The sequence below is a fragment of the Carassius carassius genome, chromosome 25 (genome assembly GCF_963082965.1).
Source record: "Carassius carassius chromosome 25, fCarCar2.1, whole genome shotgun sequence".
Taxonomy (NCBI): Eukaryota; Metazoa; Chordata; class Actinopteri; order Cypriniformes; family Cyprinidae; genus Carassius; species Carassius carassius.
Window position 1 is genome coordinate 17,384,540 of NC_081779.1, and position 17,961 is coordinate 17,402,500.

The 17,961-nt window shown below is 39.9% G+C and overlaps 1 protein-coding gene across 1 annotated transcript in view; it reads left to right on the plus strand.

Moving 5' to 3' along the window:
* Window positions 1-17,961, plus strand: part of LOC132104306 (CUB and sushi domain-containing protein 2-like) — a 318,325-nt gene that overhangs the window by 272,945 nt on the left and 27,419 nt on the right. The window contains exons 47-48 of the mRNA XM_059509682.1: window positions 5,112-5,300; window positions 17,094-17,240. Of these exons, the coding sequence (XP_059365665.1) occupies window positions 5,112-5,300; window positions 17,094-17,240 (336 nt within the window). The remainder of the gene's footprint in view (window positions 1-5,111; window positions 5,301-17,093; window positions 17,241-17,961) is intronic.

Here is a 17,961-nt window from a genome sequence, read left to right on the forward strand (position 1 = left end):
GTCTTTTATAGTCTTTTGTTGATATCAAAGGCTGCGCATTCAGACTGTATGGTATCTTTATAAATTCTTCATGTGATATGATCTAGCCAATTTGTTCAAATTCCAACAGGGACAGGTTGTGTGATATGCTCTCATCTTAAAAAAAAAAACACTACATTAGATAAAAAATTTTCATTTGCAATAAGAATAAAAATGGTTTGTACATAATGTATTTTTATATGGAAATGATTGTTCTAATATAATAACTATATACGTTTTGATTTGATTTAAGGACAGTTTTGTTTTCTGTTATCCGGAGAACAAGTGTGAGCAAAGCATACAGAGAGAAAAGCTGAGGGATTGAAAGAGTAGAGAGGAAGGACAGTGATGGGTTGAGGCAATGCAAAGCTCATTGAGATGCAGAGGATATCCAGGCTGCAGGTGCACCCAACTATTAAATCACAGCTTCTCCCCATCTCTCTCTCTCTCTCACTCTCTATCTCGCTCTCTACCTGACATCTGATCTGACACATCCTCTTTTTGAAAACATCATTTCATAAAATATATCTCCTTACTTCTTTCACCCTTCCTCTGATGAAAGAAATCCTATCCAGAACTTTGTGTTTTACAGACATAATCAGATATACACGAACATGATGTTCTGATGAAGCACTGTGCTGAACATTTAGCTTGATGTGCAAAAGATGCTTGATTTTTAGTTGTTTTTCCCCCTTCTTGATTTGTTATATGTGTTTCCAACAACCCTGGTTAATGATAACCCTGGTTCATGCTGTCTGGCCAAAGCCGATCACAAATGTAGTCCCATTTAAAAACACTATGTGTCATTGCTTTATGTCTTCCTTTCTTCTCTCGATGTCTCCTTTTTCTTTCTTTTTCTTTTTTTTTTATATCTCATAGTCAGAGAGAAAGAAAATAGATCTGTGAATGCTGAGAGTGCATCACATGCCATTATGCAAATTAAGGGTAGGAGAATCTCACACGTAACTTAATTTATTTAACATGTACACACTCTCTAGACTTTCAGTGTTTATAATCAAATAAAATATGCTTTTTATCAGTGACACACAGCGTGTCATGCACACATGCATGTTGATTTTATTATTCCTCCCTTCTCTCACCATGGTGACATTAAAAACCCAAAGCAATTTTTCTCCTGATGGCATTTAAGTGCTGTTTTCTTTCATTTATTTTTTTATTTATAGGACTGACATTATTCAGTAATTTAGAATTATTTGCAGCATTTTCCTCTTATTTAAAATTCTTAGAATCTATATAAAATATTCATATTTATGTATTATGTATAATGTTTTATATATTTTTCATAGATATGTATTATATATATGTCACTGCATGCATGTGAGAACTCAAATGAATGCACTTTAAACATGCACAGTGCCACGCTTATTTATTGTCTTTCATCTTCTGAATTCTAACAAATAGAGCAAGTACCTCCACATCTCTTGCTCATTTTGAAATCCTACTCTAAGTCATTCTCAGACATCCAGCATACATAATCAATGTGTGTATGTTTCATTTCAACACATTACTTTTTCTGGTTATTTCCAGTGATCCCCTTATTAATTATAAAGTCCACTAGCAGCTAGACATGTAATTGAACAAGATAGGCCTTAACTGACCCTTACAAATGTATGTGACTTATCCTACCTTAGCGACTGTTCTGACTTATTATCAGACAAGCTTTTAATCTTTTCGAATGTCCGAGTCTGTGGAGAATCTGTATGTTTGGATTATTTTAAAGTGCCCCTATTATGCCTTTTCGACTATTATCTTTCATGCAGTTTGTGATGTAGCTGTATGTGGACATAAACTATCTGCAAAGTTGTGAAGCCGACAGTGCAGATAAATAAAGTTATCAACTATCAAAAAATAGAGTTGGCCCGCAATCGCCTAAACGAGTCGTCAGAAATTAAAACCTTATTCTGCCTTACGTCATGAAGTAACACATTTGCATATTGTCTGCCCACATTCTATGTTGCCAACCTGCCTGCCCACAAACACAGTAAAATGTTTCCGACACGCACTGTACATGGTAGACCAATCCAGAGCCAATCTCTCTATGGCTCTGGACCAATCAAAAAAGACTGCACTATCTGACCAATCACAGCAGTGAGGGCTCATGGAAAGGAGGGGTTTAGAGAGACTGTTTTTTTTTTTTTTTTTTTTTTTAGAAAACGAATGTGTTTTTTGACCTTGCATGCATGTAAACCTGTTTTAGGAGACTCATAAAACAACATTAGCAACCTTAAAATGGCATAATAGGGGCACTTTAAACACCATTTTACATAAATTATCAAAAAAATATGGTAAAACATGCACTAATAGCCACACAAGGTACCCAGAGAGGATACACATGGTATTATTTTCACATCTTTGTTGATGCTGTAAATAAAATTGTGTAAAATTAACTACTAATTTGTATTGATTACAGTGTTTGAGGAGACTTTATTATTATTGGACATTCAACCTGTGCTAGCAACAGTAATCAAGGGGGCAGAGCTTAACAAATGATAGATTATATGAAAACTGCATGTGATGAACAGAACACAAGCCTATATTGGCTTATCCCTTTCTTTGACATCATGAAATTAATGCTTTATGTTGCCATTTTCTGAATGGGATAAATTCTTGTGGGGGCCATATTTGCTAAGGATGACATTTTAAGTTTAAAAACCCTTTTCAGATGCCAGCCCCTCTTGTACAGTAGATAATCTTCAACTGCCAGGAGCAGTTCTGACATGCCTTCTCTTCTTCTGTCAGAATCTGCCAGCAATACTGTTGTTTACATTCAGCCTTTGACAGTCCATTTCAAAGTGGATTAGGGGATAAGGGTGACCTGAGCAATTAAATTTCCATTTGCCGCCATAGTGACAAGGACTGGGGTGATGGGGATTTTGATAAGATTCTGTTTAGAGGGTCATGCTCTGCCCCATTCGGTTGGGTTAGAATGGAATTAGGGCTGGGCGGTGTGATGGTAAAAATGCATAAGCTGGTAGCACAATAAATCTGTGCTGCATATCAGCTATTTTGAAATTTTTTAGTTTGCTTTTAAACCAAGTGTTATATTTTGCACTGATGACATGCTTACACTACTGTTCATAGTGTCTGTCTATTTAGAAATATTTTTTATTGAGGAGCATTAAATTGATGAACAGTAAAGATTTTACATTACAAAACAAATTACAAATTACAGTTTTTCAGTAATCAATACATTTAAATGCATAAAACATTTCCAGAAAAAAAAAAAAAAATATATATATATATATATATATATATATATATATATATATATATATATATATATATATATGTATATATATATATATATATATATATGTATATATATATATATATACAATGTTTGTTACTGAACTGTCATACTGCCCCGCTTCTCCATCAAATATATTTTACATACAATATAGCCCTCAGCTCAGATGCAAAGAGTTCATTTTATGTCTTGCAGTATAAACTGATTTAAACACAAATATACTGCCAATGTAAATATCAAGGATTTAGCAAGTGCCTATAACTGTTATGATATAGTAAACACAAAAGACTCGTCATATCTATCAGTTTGCTGCTTTACAGTCTATCTTTGTTTGTTATAGGTTAACAGCCAGCTTTCAAAGCACTGTATGCGGCAGCAAATAAAGATCCGTAACACCCACGCTGACAAAGAATGTACTTTGTGAGCATGAGCTCCAGGATGGACAGATGTAGGTTACTCAAACGGATATTGATATGCATCCACAATAATGTTTGTCCTCCAATGAAACCACATTCAGATTTTATATGACCTCAGAGCCCTGTAGCCAGTCCCAGAGCCTCTATATTTTACCCTCGTAAAGGAAATGTGTCAAAGCCACAAATGTATCGTTCCTGTGTGTCCGCCAAGCTCAAGCTCAATCTCGACTAGAAACCCCATGTGTGATTTACATCATATCAATTCTCAAAACTTTTTTTATAATTTAATCATTGTCACGAGAGCAATTCACTGGACTGTGAACCTGAATGTATCTATAAGAATAAAGCCAACACATAAAGCCGGACAGTGCACAGCATGCATGAAATTATTGTTTGATTAACATCCATCCTAATCAGTGCACAGACCTGTGGGCTTAAATGTTAGTCAATTAAGGTGCTAAATGACTGACTAAAAAGCCAATTAAAGAGGTCAAATATAGAAACAGAACTGTTTACTGTGAATCATGTTATTTACAGGGTTTTAGCGCATTGCATCCGTCAATATTCTGATAAACGGAGGTGATCGGTGAGGTTAGAAATTCTTAACAATTGTTTCATCGTGATATCTCATTCAAATATCAACTCAATCATGAAGTATTCACACCAGTGGAGCTCTGAAACTGCAGCATGTTTAGCAAGACAAGTAATAGAAAATCCATATTTTATATTCGAAATATAAGCATCATAATAACAGTCCCTCTTGTCTGATTCCGGGTTCAGCTTCAGACATGACGTACGCGGCCTCTCATCCGTGTCATCCGCGTCATCCGCGTCATGCAGAAGAAATGAGACAAAATAATAGTATGGTGTCAGAGATGAGGGTTTATCCTTTTATGTTATGATTTGTATTTGGATGCTTACTTTGTATTCCGACAGCTACATAGAGAATAAGAGGCAGGCTTCCAAGATTTGAGGGAAGCACCCAAGACATAAATCCTAATAATTCAAGGTAAAAATGTGAGAATATATTACAACGGGCCTTTGAGGAATATCAGTGACTGAAAGATGAAAGATGAAACTGCAGACTGAGGGTTGAGTGCCAGGTTAGCCATGTAAACAACAGTGATCAATCCTCTCAGTCTCATGACAGACTGGCCTGGATGCTTTGTGTTATCATTGACTGTATTCTGTGTTTTAGGTTAATTTTGAGTATTCCTTGGACAATTGAGTATAATAGTTCTGAAGGTTGATTTGATGGTTAAGGGTTTGGAGAGATCCTGTCTGTAACAGCTAATCTTAGCACTGCTTCCATTGCTGTTGTATGCAGTCAAAAGAAAATGCTTTAGCTTTCTGGAATCAATATGCAGTAATTTATTGAGCTGAACTACATCTGTCTGTCTTCCTTACAGTCACCTGTCCTATGAACGAGGTGTTGACAGCCTCCACGGGAATAATCCTGAGTCAGTCTCCGGGCAGCAGCCTGCCACACTTTGAGTCTTGCTCCTGGGTGGTGAAGGTGGATTCAGGTTACAACATCACTTTCACCATCGAACACTTCCAGACCAGCAGACAGTTTGATGAGCTGGAGTTCTTTGATGGTGAGTGGATTTATCACAGCTTTTCCTTAGGATATTTTCCTCTGATTCCTGTGGTACTACTATATTACTACTACTATTACCACTACTACTGCAAATAGTGATGATAGTAATATGGAAAACAGTTGCACTCCAACTTCACTTCAGCACCAGGCATTAGTCAAATGAGCATGGACATGGTCCAAGTGATGAGGGAGCTTTAGAAGAATGACAGTGAACTGTTTTCAGTTGAGATTTTTTTTCGCGCCATATGTCAGTAAAAATTAATTTTCCTGTCAGATGTTATGCTGTAGCACGTGCTCGTGGCAGTGCGCTAAGTATCAAAAGCAAGTGCAAAAGAAAGTACAAGCATGCAATGCCATAGTTATGTTGTCAGTTAAGTCACAAAAGTTACAAAAAAGGTTAAAGTTGCCTTAAAAATGTGTGTGCCTGCAATTATTTGTTATATATGAGTCACATTTAAGAACATGTCTCTGAAATCCAGTGGTTCCCTTTCGAAGGGAACTTCAACAATACGTCATCGACGTTATGGAGAACGCCTCAGGCGTGACAGGTGTCTGAAGTTAAATATCAACTCACAGCAATCATGCTGACCAGCGACAGCCGTGAATCATCAGCTTGAATGATGAGCGTGCGACCTGGATATATAAAAAGGGCGCCTTGAAACCATGACAATATCCTTTTCATCTTCAGGGACTGTTTTGTCTGATTTAAACGTCTGCTTACAGCGAAAATGAAACGCACATCTAAGGCAAGTCCTAAAAATTTTGTGAAATGTGTTAACCTGTGCCCAAGATATTTGTCTCCGGGTGACACTCACGAGATGTGTGTGTACTGTTTGGGTGAAGAGCACGCACAGGATGCTCTTGGAGATGGCTGAGGAGGATGATTTAGATCCTCAACCTCGTCAGCCACCCTGCCCCGTGTACGCAGAGTTGGTGGAAGTTATGGAGCGCGCCACTGACAAACTTCAGTTGACATGGCGGCGTGCTCAGGGAGAGATCGTTCGCGGTCTTTTGGACGATTGGTTTCTCCCTGAACATAGACCACCAGCTCAGCAGAGCCTTCCATTCCTTCCTGATCTCCATTCAGAGATCGAGAGGGCATGGAAGAAACCGTACTCTGCCCGTATTCATCGACATCGGCGGGGTAATTTTGCTGATGTTGAGGGGATCGGGGAGTATGGTTATGTGTCGATGCCGCCCATTGACGAGACGTTTGCGAACTCTCTCTTATCTGGGCGGGTGTCGACACTAAAAGCTTAGACTCTGCCATCCAAGCCCCTTAAAACCACGGCTCGCTTGAATGGCAGAGCGTACATGGCAGCAGTTCAGGCTGGTGCTGCCCTTCATACCATGGCAGTGCTCCAAGCCTACCAAGCTGACCTGCTTGCAGGATCTCGACCAGGAGGCTGGGCTGTCCCCTGAGGCGGTTGCTGAGTTGCGCCGGACCACAGATCTTTCTCTCCGGGCCACTAAACAGACTGCTGCCGCGATCAGCCGATTGATGGCGGCGATGGTGGCCATGGAGAGGCATCTGTGGCTCAACTTGGCTGATATCGGGGAGAAAGAAAAATCCCCTCTCCTTGATTCACCAGTTTCGCCTGCTAAACTTTTTGGCACCTCCGTTGAGGCGGTGGTTGGAAATTTTAGGGAGGCGAAGGCATGCTCAGCCGCATTTAAAACCTGTATACCGCTGAGATCCGGGCCCCAGCCCAGGCAGGCGGGAGGACCTGGTCCATCTTGGTCTGAGGACCGTAGACAGGACCAGAGGTCTAGTGTCGCCTCTCATGCAGAGGATGCAGAGGAGGCGAGCCTCCTGCAAGAAGAGGTACTTAAGGGAGGTCATTCAGCACAAGCGCAGCAACGCTCAGCGGAAGTAGGGTTTGATCTCCCTGGAGGGCCTTTTCTACCAGCCCTCTCCCTCTTCTTGACTCCCCAGGCGTTTACATTACACCAGCCCTGGGGATGGGCCTTATGATGAGAACTATGTTCTGATGGCCTGCCGTAGCAACTGGTTGATGTGAGGTGAACTTATTGGTTTTTAAAAAATTCTGTGTGTATAACTAAGACTGATTTGTATTTCTCTACAGACCTTATTCCCTGTATATACCTAGGGGGTCATTCTTAGAGGAGCAATTAAAGTATTGGACTTTAGGGCCCTGAAGCCTCCCCCAGTTGGTGGCTAGAATGAATTAGGGAGAAGCTCAAAGAAGATTTGGCTTCCGTGCTGAGTATGTGATGGCCTTCCTGTCATAGCATTTTATATGCGTGGTGGCCCACCGCTCATTTCTGTTTAGCCTCAGGGCTATAAGCCACCCAGGGGTAGAGTAGTTGGTCTTCCGAGAAAAAAAAAAAAAAAAAAAAGGAGAGCTTTTTTGCTTTAGGTTTAGACTGACGCTGGTGCTTCAGATAGATCTTCAGATAGATGTCCTGCCTATTGGTTTGTGACATTAGTATCCTGAGTACTCACTCCCCTGAGCTCTGTAAGGTTTCAGTAGGTTGAGTGTTTCACAGCCTCTCAATCAAGTAGGCTGTGGCTCCTCCGAGCCCTTAGGTAGATCTATGCTTATAAGTCAGCCCTCATGGGGGCCGCCTCTGTAGCTGGCTTAGGCTATGCTAGGGATATTGGAGGCGTTTTGCTAAGTATAGCTGCCGCATTCATTATGTGTTAGGCTTCCTTCCCTAGATTTCAGCCTCCTCCCTTAAATGGGAGTTGTTGGCCAAGGCCCGCCCCTTTCTCTGCATTCAGGGGTGATAGAGTAATGCAGGGTGGTAGCAGAGGTAGGATCAGTCTGGCAGGGTTAGGCCATATTTCGCTCTGCGAAGTGACAGTTCGTCAGACTCTGCCGAACAGAGATTTTTGGGCCTCTAGAGCTGGCTCCACTCAGCCCGTTGAGCTAATCGCTCGACCGATGGGTTGAAGTGGGTTGGCTTGCAATTTAGCCCACCGCTCCCCTAGGCTGGGTGCAGGACAAATCCCTGTCACCCTTTGGAGCCACTTGCAGGCCCGCTCCTTGTCTAACATTGCAGGGACATATGGTTGTTACTCCCCCGCTAACTCAGGGTAGTTTTGAGTAGTCCATTCTCAGCTCTGTATTTATCTACCTCACACCACGATGGCTCCGGTTGATCAGGGAGTTCTAAACTACATTTCATTCCGGTTTTTGAACTCCACTCCCTTGAAGCCAGAGCATTGCCATGGGCTGACGCCTATGCATTTAGTAGGTAGGCCCCCGAATGGGGCCTCCACTAGGCAGAATGGCATATGTTGTACTCCCCTGCTATAAGGGTATTGCTTTTTGCTGTGTACACTGCCTTTGGCAATGTGATTATGTACCAGGATAGCCCCCAAATAGGGTTCCTAGGCCAGCTCACCTTCGGTGGTTGGCCCTGGTAGTTCGGCCAGAAGGCTCACTGCCAAGTAGTAGGCCTTAACAGGCCTCCTCGGAAGTGGGTCACAACATTGTGGAACATACACTAGGACAAAACTATAGGAAAAATTTTTAATAGTATGTTTCCAGCAGTGTTCGTTAAAGTAGCAGAATAGACTCGCTATCAGCTAGTAGGCTCGACCAGGCCTCCCTGTTAGGCGAGTCCCCAGCAGCAGTCACATCCAGCTGATTAGACTGTTTCAGGTAGTAGGCCTCTTCAGGCCTCCCTGAAGGTGGGCTCCCACATTTTGTGGTGGTCAGGTAGTAGGCTTTACTAGGCCTCCCTGAGGGTTAAATCCCACATACTGTGGTTACTAGGGGGCAGGCCCCACAGGCCTCCCTGAAGTTGACTTCCCGCTTTTTTGAACTATCAGGTAGTAGGCCTCATAAGGCCTCCCTGAAGGCAAAGCCCCAAAGACAGTCGACTGGACTGCCAGTCTGGCTCACTATCAGCTATGGTTTTCAGGTAGAAGGCTTCTCCAGGCCTCCCTGAAAGTAAGCTCCTTCATGTCATGGTTTTCATACTTTGAGTTTCCACTTAAGGTGGTTTTCTGGTAACAGGTAGTAGGGCTCTCTAGGCCTCTCTGTAAGTGAACTCCCATGCACTGTGTTCATCAGGTATTAGGCCCCTCCAGGCCTCTCTGAAAGCGAGCTCCAACGTTTTGTGGTTGTCAGGTAGTAGGCCTCACCAGGCCTCTCTGGAGTTGAGTTCCAAATTACTTTGAGTTTCCACTTAAGGTGGTTATCTGGTAACAGGTAGTAGGCCTCTCTAGGCCTCTCTGTAGGTGAACACCCACATATTGTGGTTATCAGGTAGTAGGCTTCACCAGGCCTCTCTGAAGGTGAGCTCCCACATACTGTGGTTGTCAGGTAGTAGGCCTCTCCAGGTCTCCCTGAGAGTAGTTTCACAGTGTTGATGGGTTTTGTAAGCTAGTGGCCGCTTACTTTCAGTTTAGCAGTCCTTATCAGGCAGATACCGAAGGAGAGCTTGCGCCCTGGCTCGACTCAAGTTTTTATTCTCTGCTACAGGTTCCCTCCTGGACCCTCTTTATCCTGCTACAGCCTGGTTGCCTACCAGGTAGATCTTATGCTCCCCTCACTGAGGGTCAATATGAGTATGTGGTCTCCTGAGTCTGGTCAGTCGGTCGTAGGCCTCTCATGAGGCCTCCCAGTTAGATCAGTCCTCATTTGTTTTGAAACACAAACACTGGGTAGATCCGTGGATCGAGTAGAAAAACTCCCCTCGCTGGCAAGGGTTGTAAAGCACTATGCTGAGTCATACTCTCCAGGATATCCCGTCTCTGAGATCCGGGCCGAGTGGTTCACTGCCTGCTCCGCAGTTCCTCGGGTTGGATGCCTTCCTAAAGGCAATTGTCCAGAGGCTCTGTCTTCGGACAGACAGTAAGTGGCCAGACTGTAGTGTCTAATGTAGTGACACCAGGTCAGGCCTGCCTGGTGGCATTTCAGGTGGCACGTTCCCCTGAATAGTGACTGGCTGGGGTTCTCTCGGGTTCCCTAGCCACATTCCCTAGAAGGGACCCCTTCTAAGAAGTTGAAGTTGTGGTCCTAGGCCCTTGAGCAGGCCCAGGCAGACCTTTCACTAAACTATGTTTATGGAGATTTTCTGATGTATCATATAGCTTGGGCTATGACCGTAGGGAGTGCTGTCACTGACAGCCCAGTGTGACCTGAGGGTGAGTGGTTCTAGCGTTCATTGAATTGCTGGTTCTGACAGTTGTTGGCATTGGGCATGCACTCCCTTTAGCATGGCGGCGTGGGTACTTCGTTCCCCATAACGTTGATGACGTATTGTCGAAGTTCCCTTCGAAAGGGAACGTCTCAGGTTACAAATGTAACCTTTGTTCCCTGAGAACAGGGAACGAGACAATACGTCTCCCAGCCATGCCTCGGGGTCTGCCGGCCAAACAGTTCCTTCAGACGAAAGGATATTGTCATGGTTTCAAGGCGCCCTTTTTATATATCCAGGTCGCATGCTCATCATTCAAGCTGATGATTCACGGCTGTCGCCGGTCAGCATGATTGCTGTGAGTTGATATTTGATTTCAGAGACCTGTCACGCCTGAGACGTTCTACATAACGTCGATGACGTATTGTCTCGTTCCCTGTTCTCAGGGAACAAAGGTTACATTTGTAACCTGAGACATTTTCGAAACTGTCCTGCAGTAGCCTTATTCTGTCTACCTCATCTAACACCCGATTCAACTCATCAGCTCATTATACAGTAGAGACTTTAAGACCTGAATTGGGTCAGAAAAGGTAAAGAGTTGTGAGAAAATACAATGCATGTCAGATCTGAATCATGTTCAGCAGCCAGAGCGCTTAAAGCAGCCGAAATAACCTAACTGCCCAGCTGCTGTGATGTCTGTTCACCAAAGAACAAAAGAAAAAAAACGATAGTTTTTGTAGCTTAAAGGAATTCCTCTATATTTAATTAAGAATTGTGTGTTTGATAACTTAATTCAGTTTCTGTGTATTTCCTACTTGTTGAAAGGCACGGATAGCTAAACATGACATTTATTATAAAGGGTTTATGTGAAGTTTGTGGTTTAAATTCACTCAAATTAGAAGTTGTTATATTTTTAAGTCTAATAAATATTAAAATTGGTAGCTCTCAATTACACTGTGATGTTGAATGGCTATAGTCAATGGTTAAATATTAAAATAAAAAATAGAAAAACAGTTTCCTAGAGACACCAGTGGTATTGGTATCAGTGATTCTCACCTTCAGTCATAAAAACATTGTCATTAAACAAATATAAAAAATATACTGTCTTTATGTTGTTTCTAAATAAATTTAAAGATTGAATGTGAAATTATTGCAATATAAAAGTATATATATAAAAAAAACTAATGTAAGGTGGGATTGATTTCAGAAAAAAATTACAATCAATTATTATTATTATTATTTATTTATTTTTTTCGACTGGCAGCACTTATTACTTTTTAAAATAATAATAATAATTATAACATTTTATAATTTATAAGTACTTCAAATGGAAATATTTATTATTATTATTATTATTATTATTATTTATTATTATTTATTATTATTATTTATTGCTGTTATAGTAATATCATTTAATAAGATTAAATCAAGGAACAAACATTATTGCGAAAATTACTTAATTTTGTTCACAGAATTCTATTTTTTTTTTCTCCATCCAGGAAGAATTATTGACATACACATCACAGGCAACCTTTCTGTGTTGAGCAAGATAGACAGTTGAAGAGAGGCGAAAAGGGATGACCTTTGCTTTTACACGGTGAAAACTTTTTGTAAAAGGCAACGGAAATAGCTTTAGTCAACAGAGGACTATTCAGGGCCAGTCTTAGGTCAGTGGCTTCGCTGAGGTCAAAGTGATCCCATTTAGGCTGAGATTAGGAAGTGGATTACAGATCAGAAAAGTCATGCAATTTTCCAAAAATAAATAAATAAAAAAATAAAAATAAAGAAGTGAACAGACTTTGAAACTTTGCTATGTGAACAAATATGGATTAAAATAAAATTCAAAAAAAAAAAAAACAGATCACCTTAACCACCAAAATCATTTAATAAACAATATTAATTCTGCAAGTGTGTTACATACAATTAAACAGGTAAACATGAGATAGCCCTATACATTTATTGGAGGAAAAAATTAATAAATCAGCAGCCAATACTCCAGTCTTCAGTGTCACATGATCTTTCAGAAATCATTCTAATATGCTGATTTAATGCCCAAGAAGTAATTCTTATTTTGCTGCTTAATATTTTTGTAGAAACCATGATATTTTAGGATTCTTTTTGAATGGATATTTTAAAAGAACATAATTTATTTAAAATTAAAATATTTTGTAGCATTATATGTATTTGCTCTAACTTTTAATCACTCGTGTGCATTTTTGTTGAATAAACAGAATATCCATTCATGAAAAAAAATTAATTCTTATAATACCTCTGAAAATTTTTATATTAGATAAAAGCATTGTTAAAAAAAAGTGAAAAGCATGAAAAAAAAATGACTTGCACACATTTGTAAACCTTTTTTTTTTTTCTTAGAGTGCAGTATATGACAGTATCACATTGTGCTACACACTTTTTTGAGGCTCATAAAGCGCCTGTGCTTGTGTGTATTTGCTTGTCATCTGGGAGCAGTGTGAGCCACTCCTGAGGGGAGCTGGCATGCTCAATGCTGATTATGCTTTCAACTCCCATTGTGCTACGGAGCAGACTTTGCTTTTCACAACATGCCAAAGCCAGCCAGATCACACCAGATCCATTTACCTCCCCGCAGCTTGGCCCAGACACTAACATGACGTCTGGAATGGCCTTTAACACACTCACACACACACACACCTCTCTGGACTGAGTTCAGCTGATCTGAAAGTACTGCTAGTGAAGTTCATGAACAGAGAGAGCCCTGTCACTCTGCATTAACCATGAGAGGTGGAGAGGCTGTGTTGTGACAGAAACACATCAGTGGTATCACTGCTGGTGGTAAACAAGTCAATCTGAAGTTTGTAAAATATGTGGCTACTGATAGTGATAGGAAGAGATGCGAGTGGGATTTTTATTTAATTTTTCTGTGACCAGTTGTCAAAAAAAAGTGTGAAGTTTTAAAATTGCCTGTAAAATAATTTCTATGTAACTCACTTTATATATTTATATATACATATCTATTCCAACTTTTTGAAAATCAGGGCCAGTTTCTTAAGAATCATTGCATTTTAAATTCATGAAGGCAAGCACATATGTGACGCGATCTGGGAAAACCCATGGGATGTGACGCTAGGACGTTTTCGAGAAATTCAAAAATAGGTTGTATGTAAAAAAATTTGTCTAAGTTAGGTTTTCATTCAGTTATTATTCTATAACATCTTGTCTATCATCTCTGAGATTATCGTGGCAAAATTCACTTGTTTAGTTCAGAAAATAGCAATTTATTGCAGCAAGCAGAAAAGACTGTGTCTTTCTCTAGGGCTGGGTACCGAACTTCGATGCCTTTATGGTATCGAACAAAAAACTTCGATACTATGAGTATCGAAAAATTATTTATCTTTCGGTGCCCAATTTCGGTTCCTAAAGCCAAGCGGGCGGGGTTTTTTTTTGTTTGTTTGTTTTTTTTTTGCCAAGCGGCTGTGTCTGAGTGAGCTTGTAGCATACGTGCATGTAAGGACCTAAATTCGCCGTGATTGGCTGTCCAACACCACTTGACGTGATGGGGAGGATTTCTGAAGATACTCGCAGTCACACAACACAAGTGTAGTTGTTTTTTCTTCAAATCTTTTCCGTTTTACAATGCCAGAGAGGTCTAAAGTGTGGCTACACTTTATTAAAGTGGATGCCGAGTCAGCAAAGTATGCGATAAGAGTATTGCAACCAAAGCCGGCAATACCACCAATTTAATGAAGCATTTGTTTGGATGAGTGTTTTTCACTCCCTCCCTGTTTAGTTTGGTCTACTCCATTGCGTATCTTGAAACACGCCCCCTTTCACGTCGTCTAAATAAAAGAGAGAGAGACAGATCCGGACGGTACAGTAGTGATGGGATTTATGGCTCTTTGAGGGGATCCGGATCTTCACGATCCGTTCCTTTCAAAGAGCCGTTCAAAACGAAGGCTCTTTTGGCTCTTTTTAAATATTAAGTCAGTTTTAAGAAGCCAGCTTGGGGGCATCTCAGTTTATCCTGGAAATAATCACTGGGAAGAATGATGAGGTGAGATTTGTAGTCAAATAATTAAAACTCAGATATCACACACCAATATCTGAGTTTGAATTATTCTGAAATATTGATTATTACCTCATTTGTCATGTGTGTACTATATTCCATAGGGTTGCACAAATCCCTCTGCTTAGACAGTGACATCACTATTTTGGATTTACCTTTAGTACAAAGTGTGTGTGTGTGTGTGTGTGTGTGTGTGTGTGTGTGTGTGTGTGTGTGTGTGTGTGTGTGTGTGTGTGTGTGTAAAGCTACGTTGACTTATGTTATTCATACAATACCTACTCACAAATAAACATCAAAAACAAAGACGGCTGCAATGAATTTCTGTGCAAAACAGCTTTTACTACAAACACTTCCACACAAGAACATTGTAATCACACAAGAACATTTTGATAGAAAACAAAAAACATTTAAAGTAGATAAAATTAGAATAAATAAAATGGAAATGTCTACATACTATTACTACTGTAAACTTTGCAAATAGGACATCAGCCCCTTCAATTCAATGAACAATAACAAAGTGGGTTGCAACGAATGTCTGTGCAAAACAGCTTTTTTCAACGCTCCTACCCAATGACAGAGGCACGCAGGGTTTTTTTTCCACTGGAGTACTCACGTGAAGGATGCGTGCACAACTAATAATTAATATCATCACGCTATAAAGGGTTGCCCTGCGCTGGGTGCGCCCCTCCCCCTATAACTGTTCTGTCTTGCGGAGGAGCTCATTTGTGTGCATCTCTATGAAACATGCATAGGAAAAAAGAACGACAGAAAGAACGGCTCCCCTCCAGCCACGACTCGGCTCCCATCGTTCATGTTTATGAGTCGTTCAAAAGAATCTGTTCGTTCACGAACATCACAACTCTACGGTACAGCAATCTTCTCTGAGCAGCAGGCCACTGTATACATTCACTTAGTACATAACCGATTGTGTTTTCCAGAATACTTGCAGAGACAATTATTTGTGTATGTGTTCATTCAGAAGTTACGTTACGCGAAAGATTAATTCATTCTCTGTACGCGCATTGTCTGAAATGCTGCTCGCATCGCGTGCTTTGAATGAGTGAGCGCAAGCTCCGAACACGCTTATTGTTTAAAATGCTTGAATCAGCAAGATTTAGAAACAAGTGCTAACGATCAGCTACGGATCACTAATCGGATCATGAACTTGTATTACCGAGCCAAGGATTCTTTATTATTGAACATCTCGAATGAATAAAGACTTCAAGTTCATCTTTAAAGCACATAAAGCTATCGTTTGAGTTTATAAGCTTCTATTTCATGCATGATTCGTATGGATCTGCTAACTGAGTGTGAGTTCTAGAAGAATGTTTTTGTCTTGATGAGCATGTATCGCTCACTAGGAGTCGCTAAATGAACAGCTGCTTTTCTTTTCTTTTTTTTCAATGGAGGATCAGTTGCCCTATTGGTTAAAATCCCCAAACTGTTTACTTAAATATTAAATAAAAATAAATTAAATCAAAACAGGGGCGTTTGCATTATGATGTGGTGGGCTGCTGTGGGCCAGAAAGTCCAGGGCCACTTTTTGGTCCTAGTCCGCCCCTGAATGGCGCACCCCTATCCAAAAAGCACAACCAGTTTTATTAATAATGTTATCCTGAGTGTGAAGTGTTACCAGAATTTGTTTTAATTAAGGTGAAAAATAAAAGTTTTGTGTTTAATGTATTTGTGTTGATGTTGAAATGGATTTTAAAACATATGGTATCGAAAAAAGTATCGTTAGGAACCGGTATCGAAACTGAGGTATCGAAATTGGCACCGGATCGAAAGATTTTTAACAATATCCAGCCCTATCTTTCTCTCATGTTAAGAGTGCTGCGGAGGTACTTTCTCTTAACACCACAAAAACAGTTAACCTATCAAAATAAATCAAGTATCATATATAATAAAGGTGGATCAATGTGCATTTCCCGCCAGTCTTGTGTAAACTACTGCACGCAAAGTTTTATTTATTTATTTGTTAATATCATGAGATGGCGGAGTGCAAGGAAAAACCTCAGTCATAAGCTGCTCACTGGAGATACGGCTCACTTAGACGATCTTGCTCCTCTCAGTCTGCTCAATCGTGGTGATGTCAGTGCCCTATTTTTTTTTTTTATATTGGACTATTTCACATCGAGAGATGAATGATCGAAATATGTTACTAAAGAGGAGGAAACCGATGACTGTCTGTTATGTGCAAAAGTGTGCTGCGCTCGCTTTTCTAACTACAAGGTACACTATTCGTGCTATCCAAACATACAAGGGGTGATCAAAAGCCCAACATGATAAACAATGGAAAACTGTCCTCTTCAGGGTAACGTTACTCTGTTAGTGAAATAATGCAGTATAGCGCTCCTGACAGACAGCGATCTTTAAGTAGAAGTGAAAGTGAACCGTCTCTTTCCATTCCGGAAAATCATAGCTAACAGCCAATTTCAGATAGCCATAACTTTTGTTAAGATCAAGCTATGGACAAAATGAAAACAGTTTTGGAATGGGCTTGAACTCAGTGTGTCAAATTTCAAAATGTGTTGGGTTTTCCCAGATCGAATCACATATGTGGTCTAAGATGTGATATGTGGACCAGAGAGGCATCTTATATATGGTAACTTTATGTTATGCTTTATCCTGCAGGTCCTTCAAGACAGAGTCCACTGCTCATTTCTCTAAGTGGGAACTATTCGTCTCCCTTTAGTATTACTAGCACTGCAAACAAGGTTTACCTGCACTGGTCTTTCGATCACACTTCCAGTCAGAAGGGCTTTCGAATCCGCTACTCAGGTGAGCATTCAAACACATCATCGAAACATACAGATTGTATTTGGATTTCTCCAAGCCACCGTTTCCTGCTGACTAAGAGTTCTCTCAAAACACACTTAATGAATTGATTTATTAAATTAAACTAATGAATCAATGCGTTGTTTTATATTCAATTCATATTAAAATTAGACATTTATTTTCAAATGGACAAAACTTTATTAATTAAAATAATTAAAATAATTACAATGCATGTTTAACGTTGTAGTTAAGCAATGGAATTATACAATCAGTAGCTCATCTTTAAATGCATTATTTTAACAGCATTTTTAAAAAAGGCACATAAAAAAAGCAATTTAATTACTTAATTCAATTAATTAGTTATGGAAAAATAATGAGTTTAACACAGTTAATCCAGTGGCCCCGCCCACAGACCTGTACAACATATTACATTTCATACTGTTGACAGACATGTTTTTTTATTTTTTTTATTTTTTCATTCATACATACATGCATTTTTCTCACAGGCTATGAGGTTGTCATTTGAACTTAAACTAGACTAAGTACTTTGAAATACTACTGTTGAGTCTTCACTACCTGAATGCAAAAACAAACATATAGTGTAACTGTAATTTGAGTCATGAACAGATGACTCTTATGAGCAATACTTTTAATGATTCAGCCAAAATGACCCAATATCCATAAGCTATTGGTTTAGCTTACAAATTATTATATCATATGACTC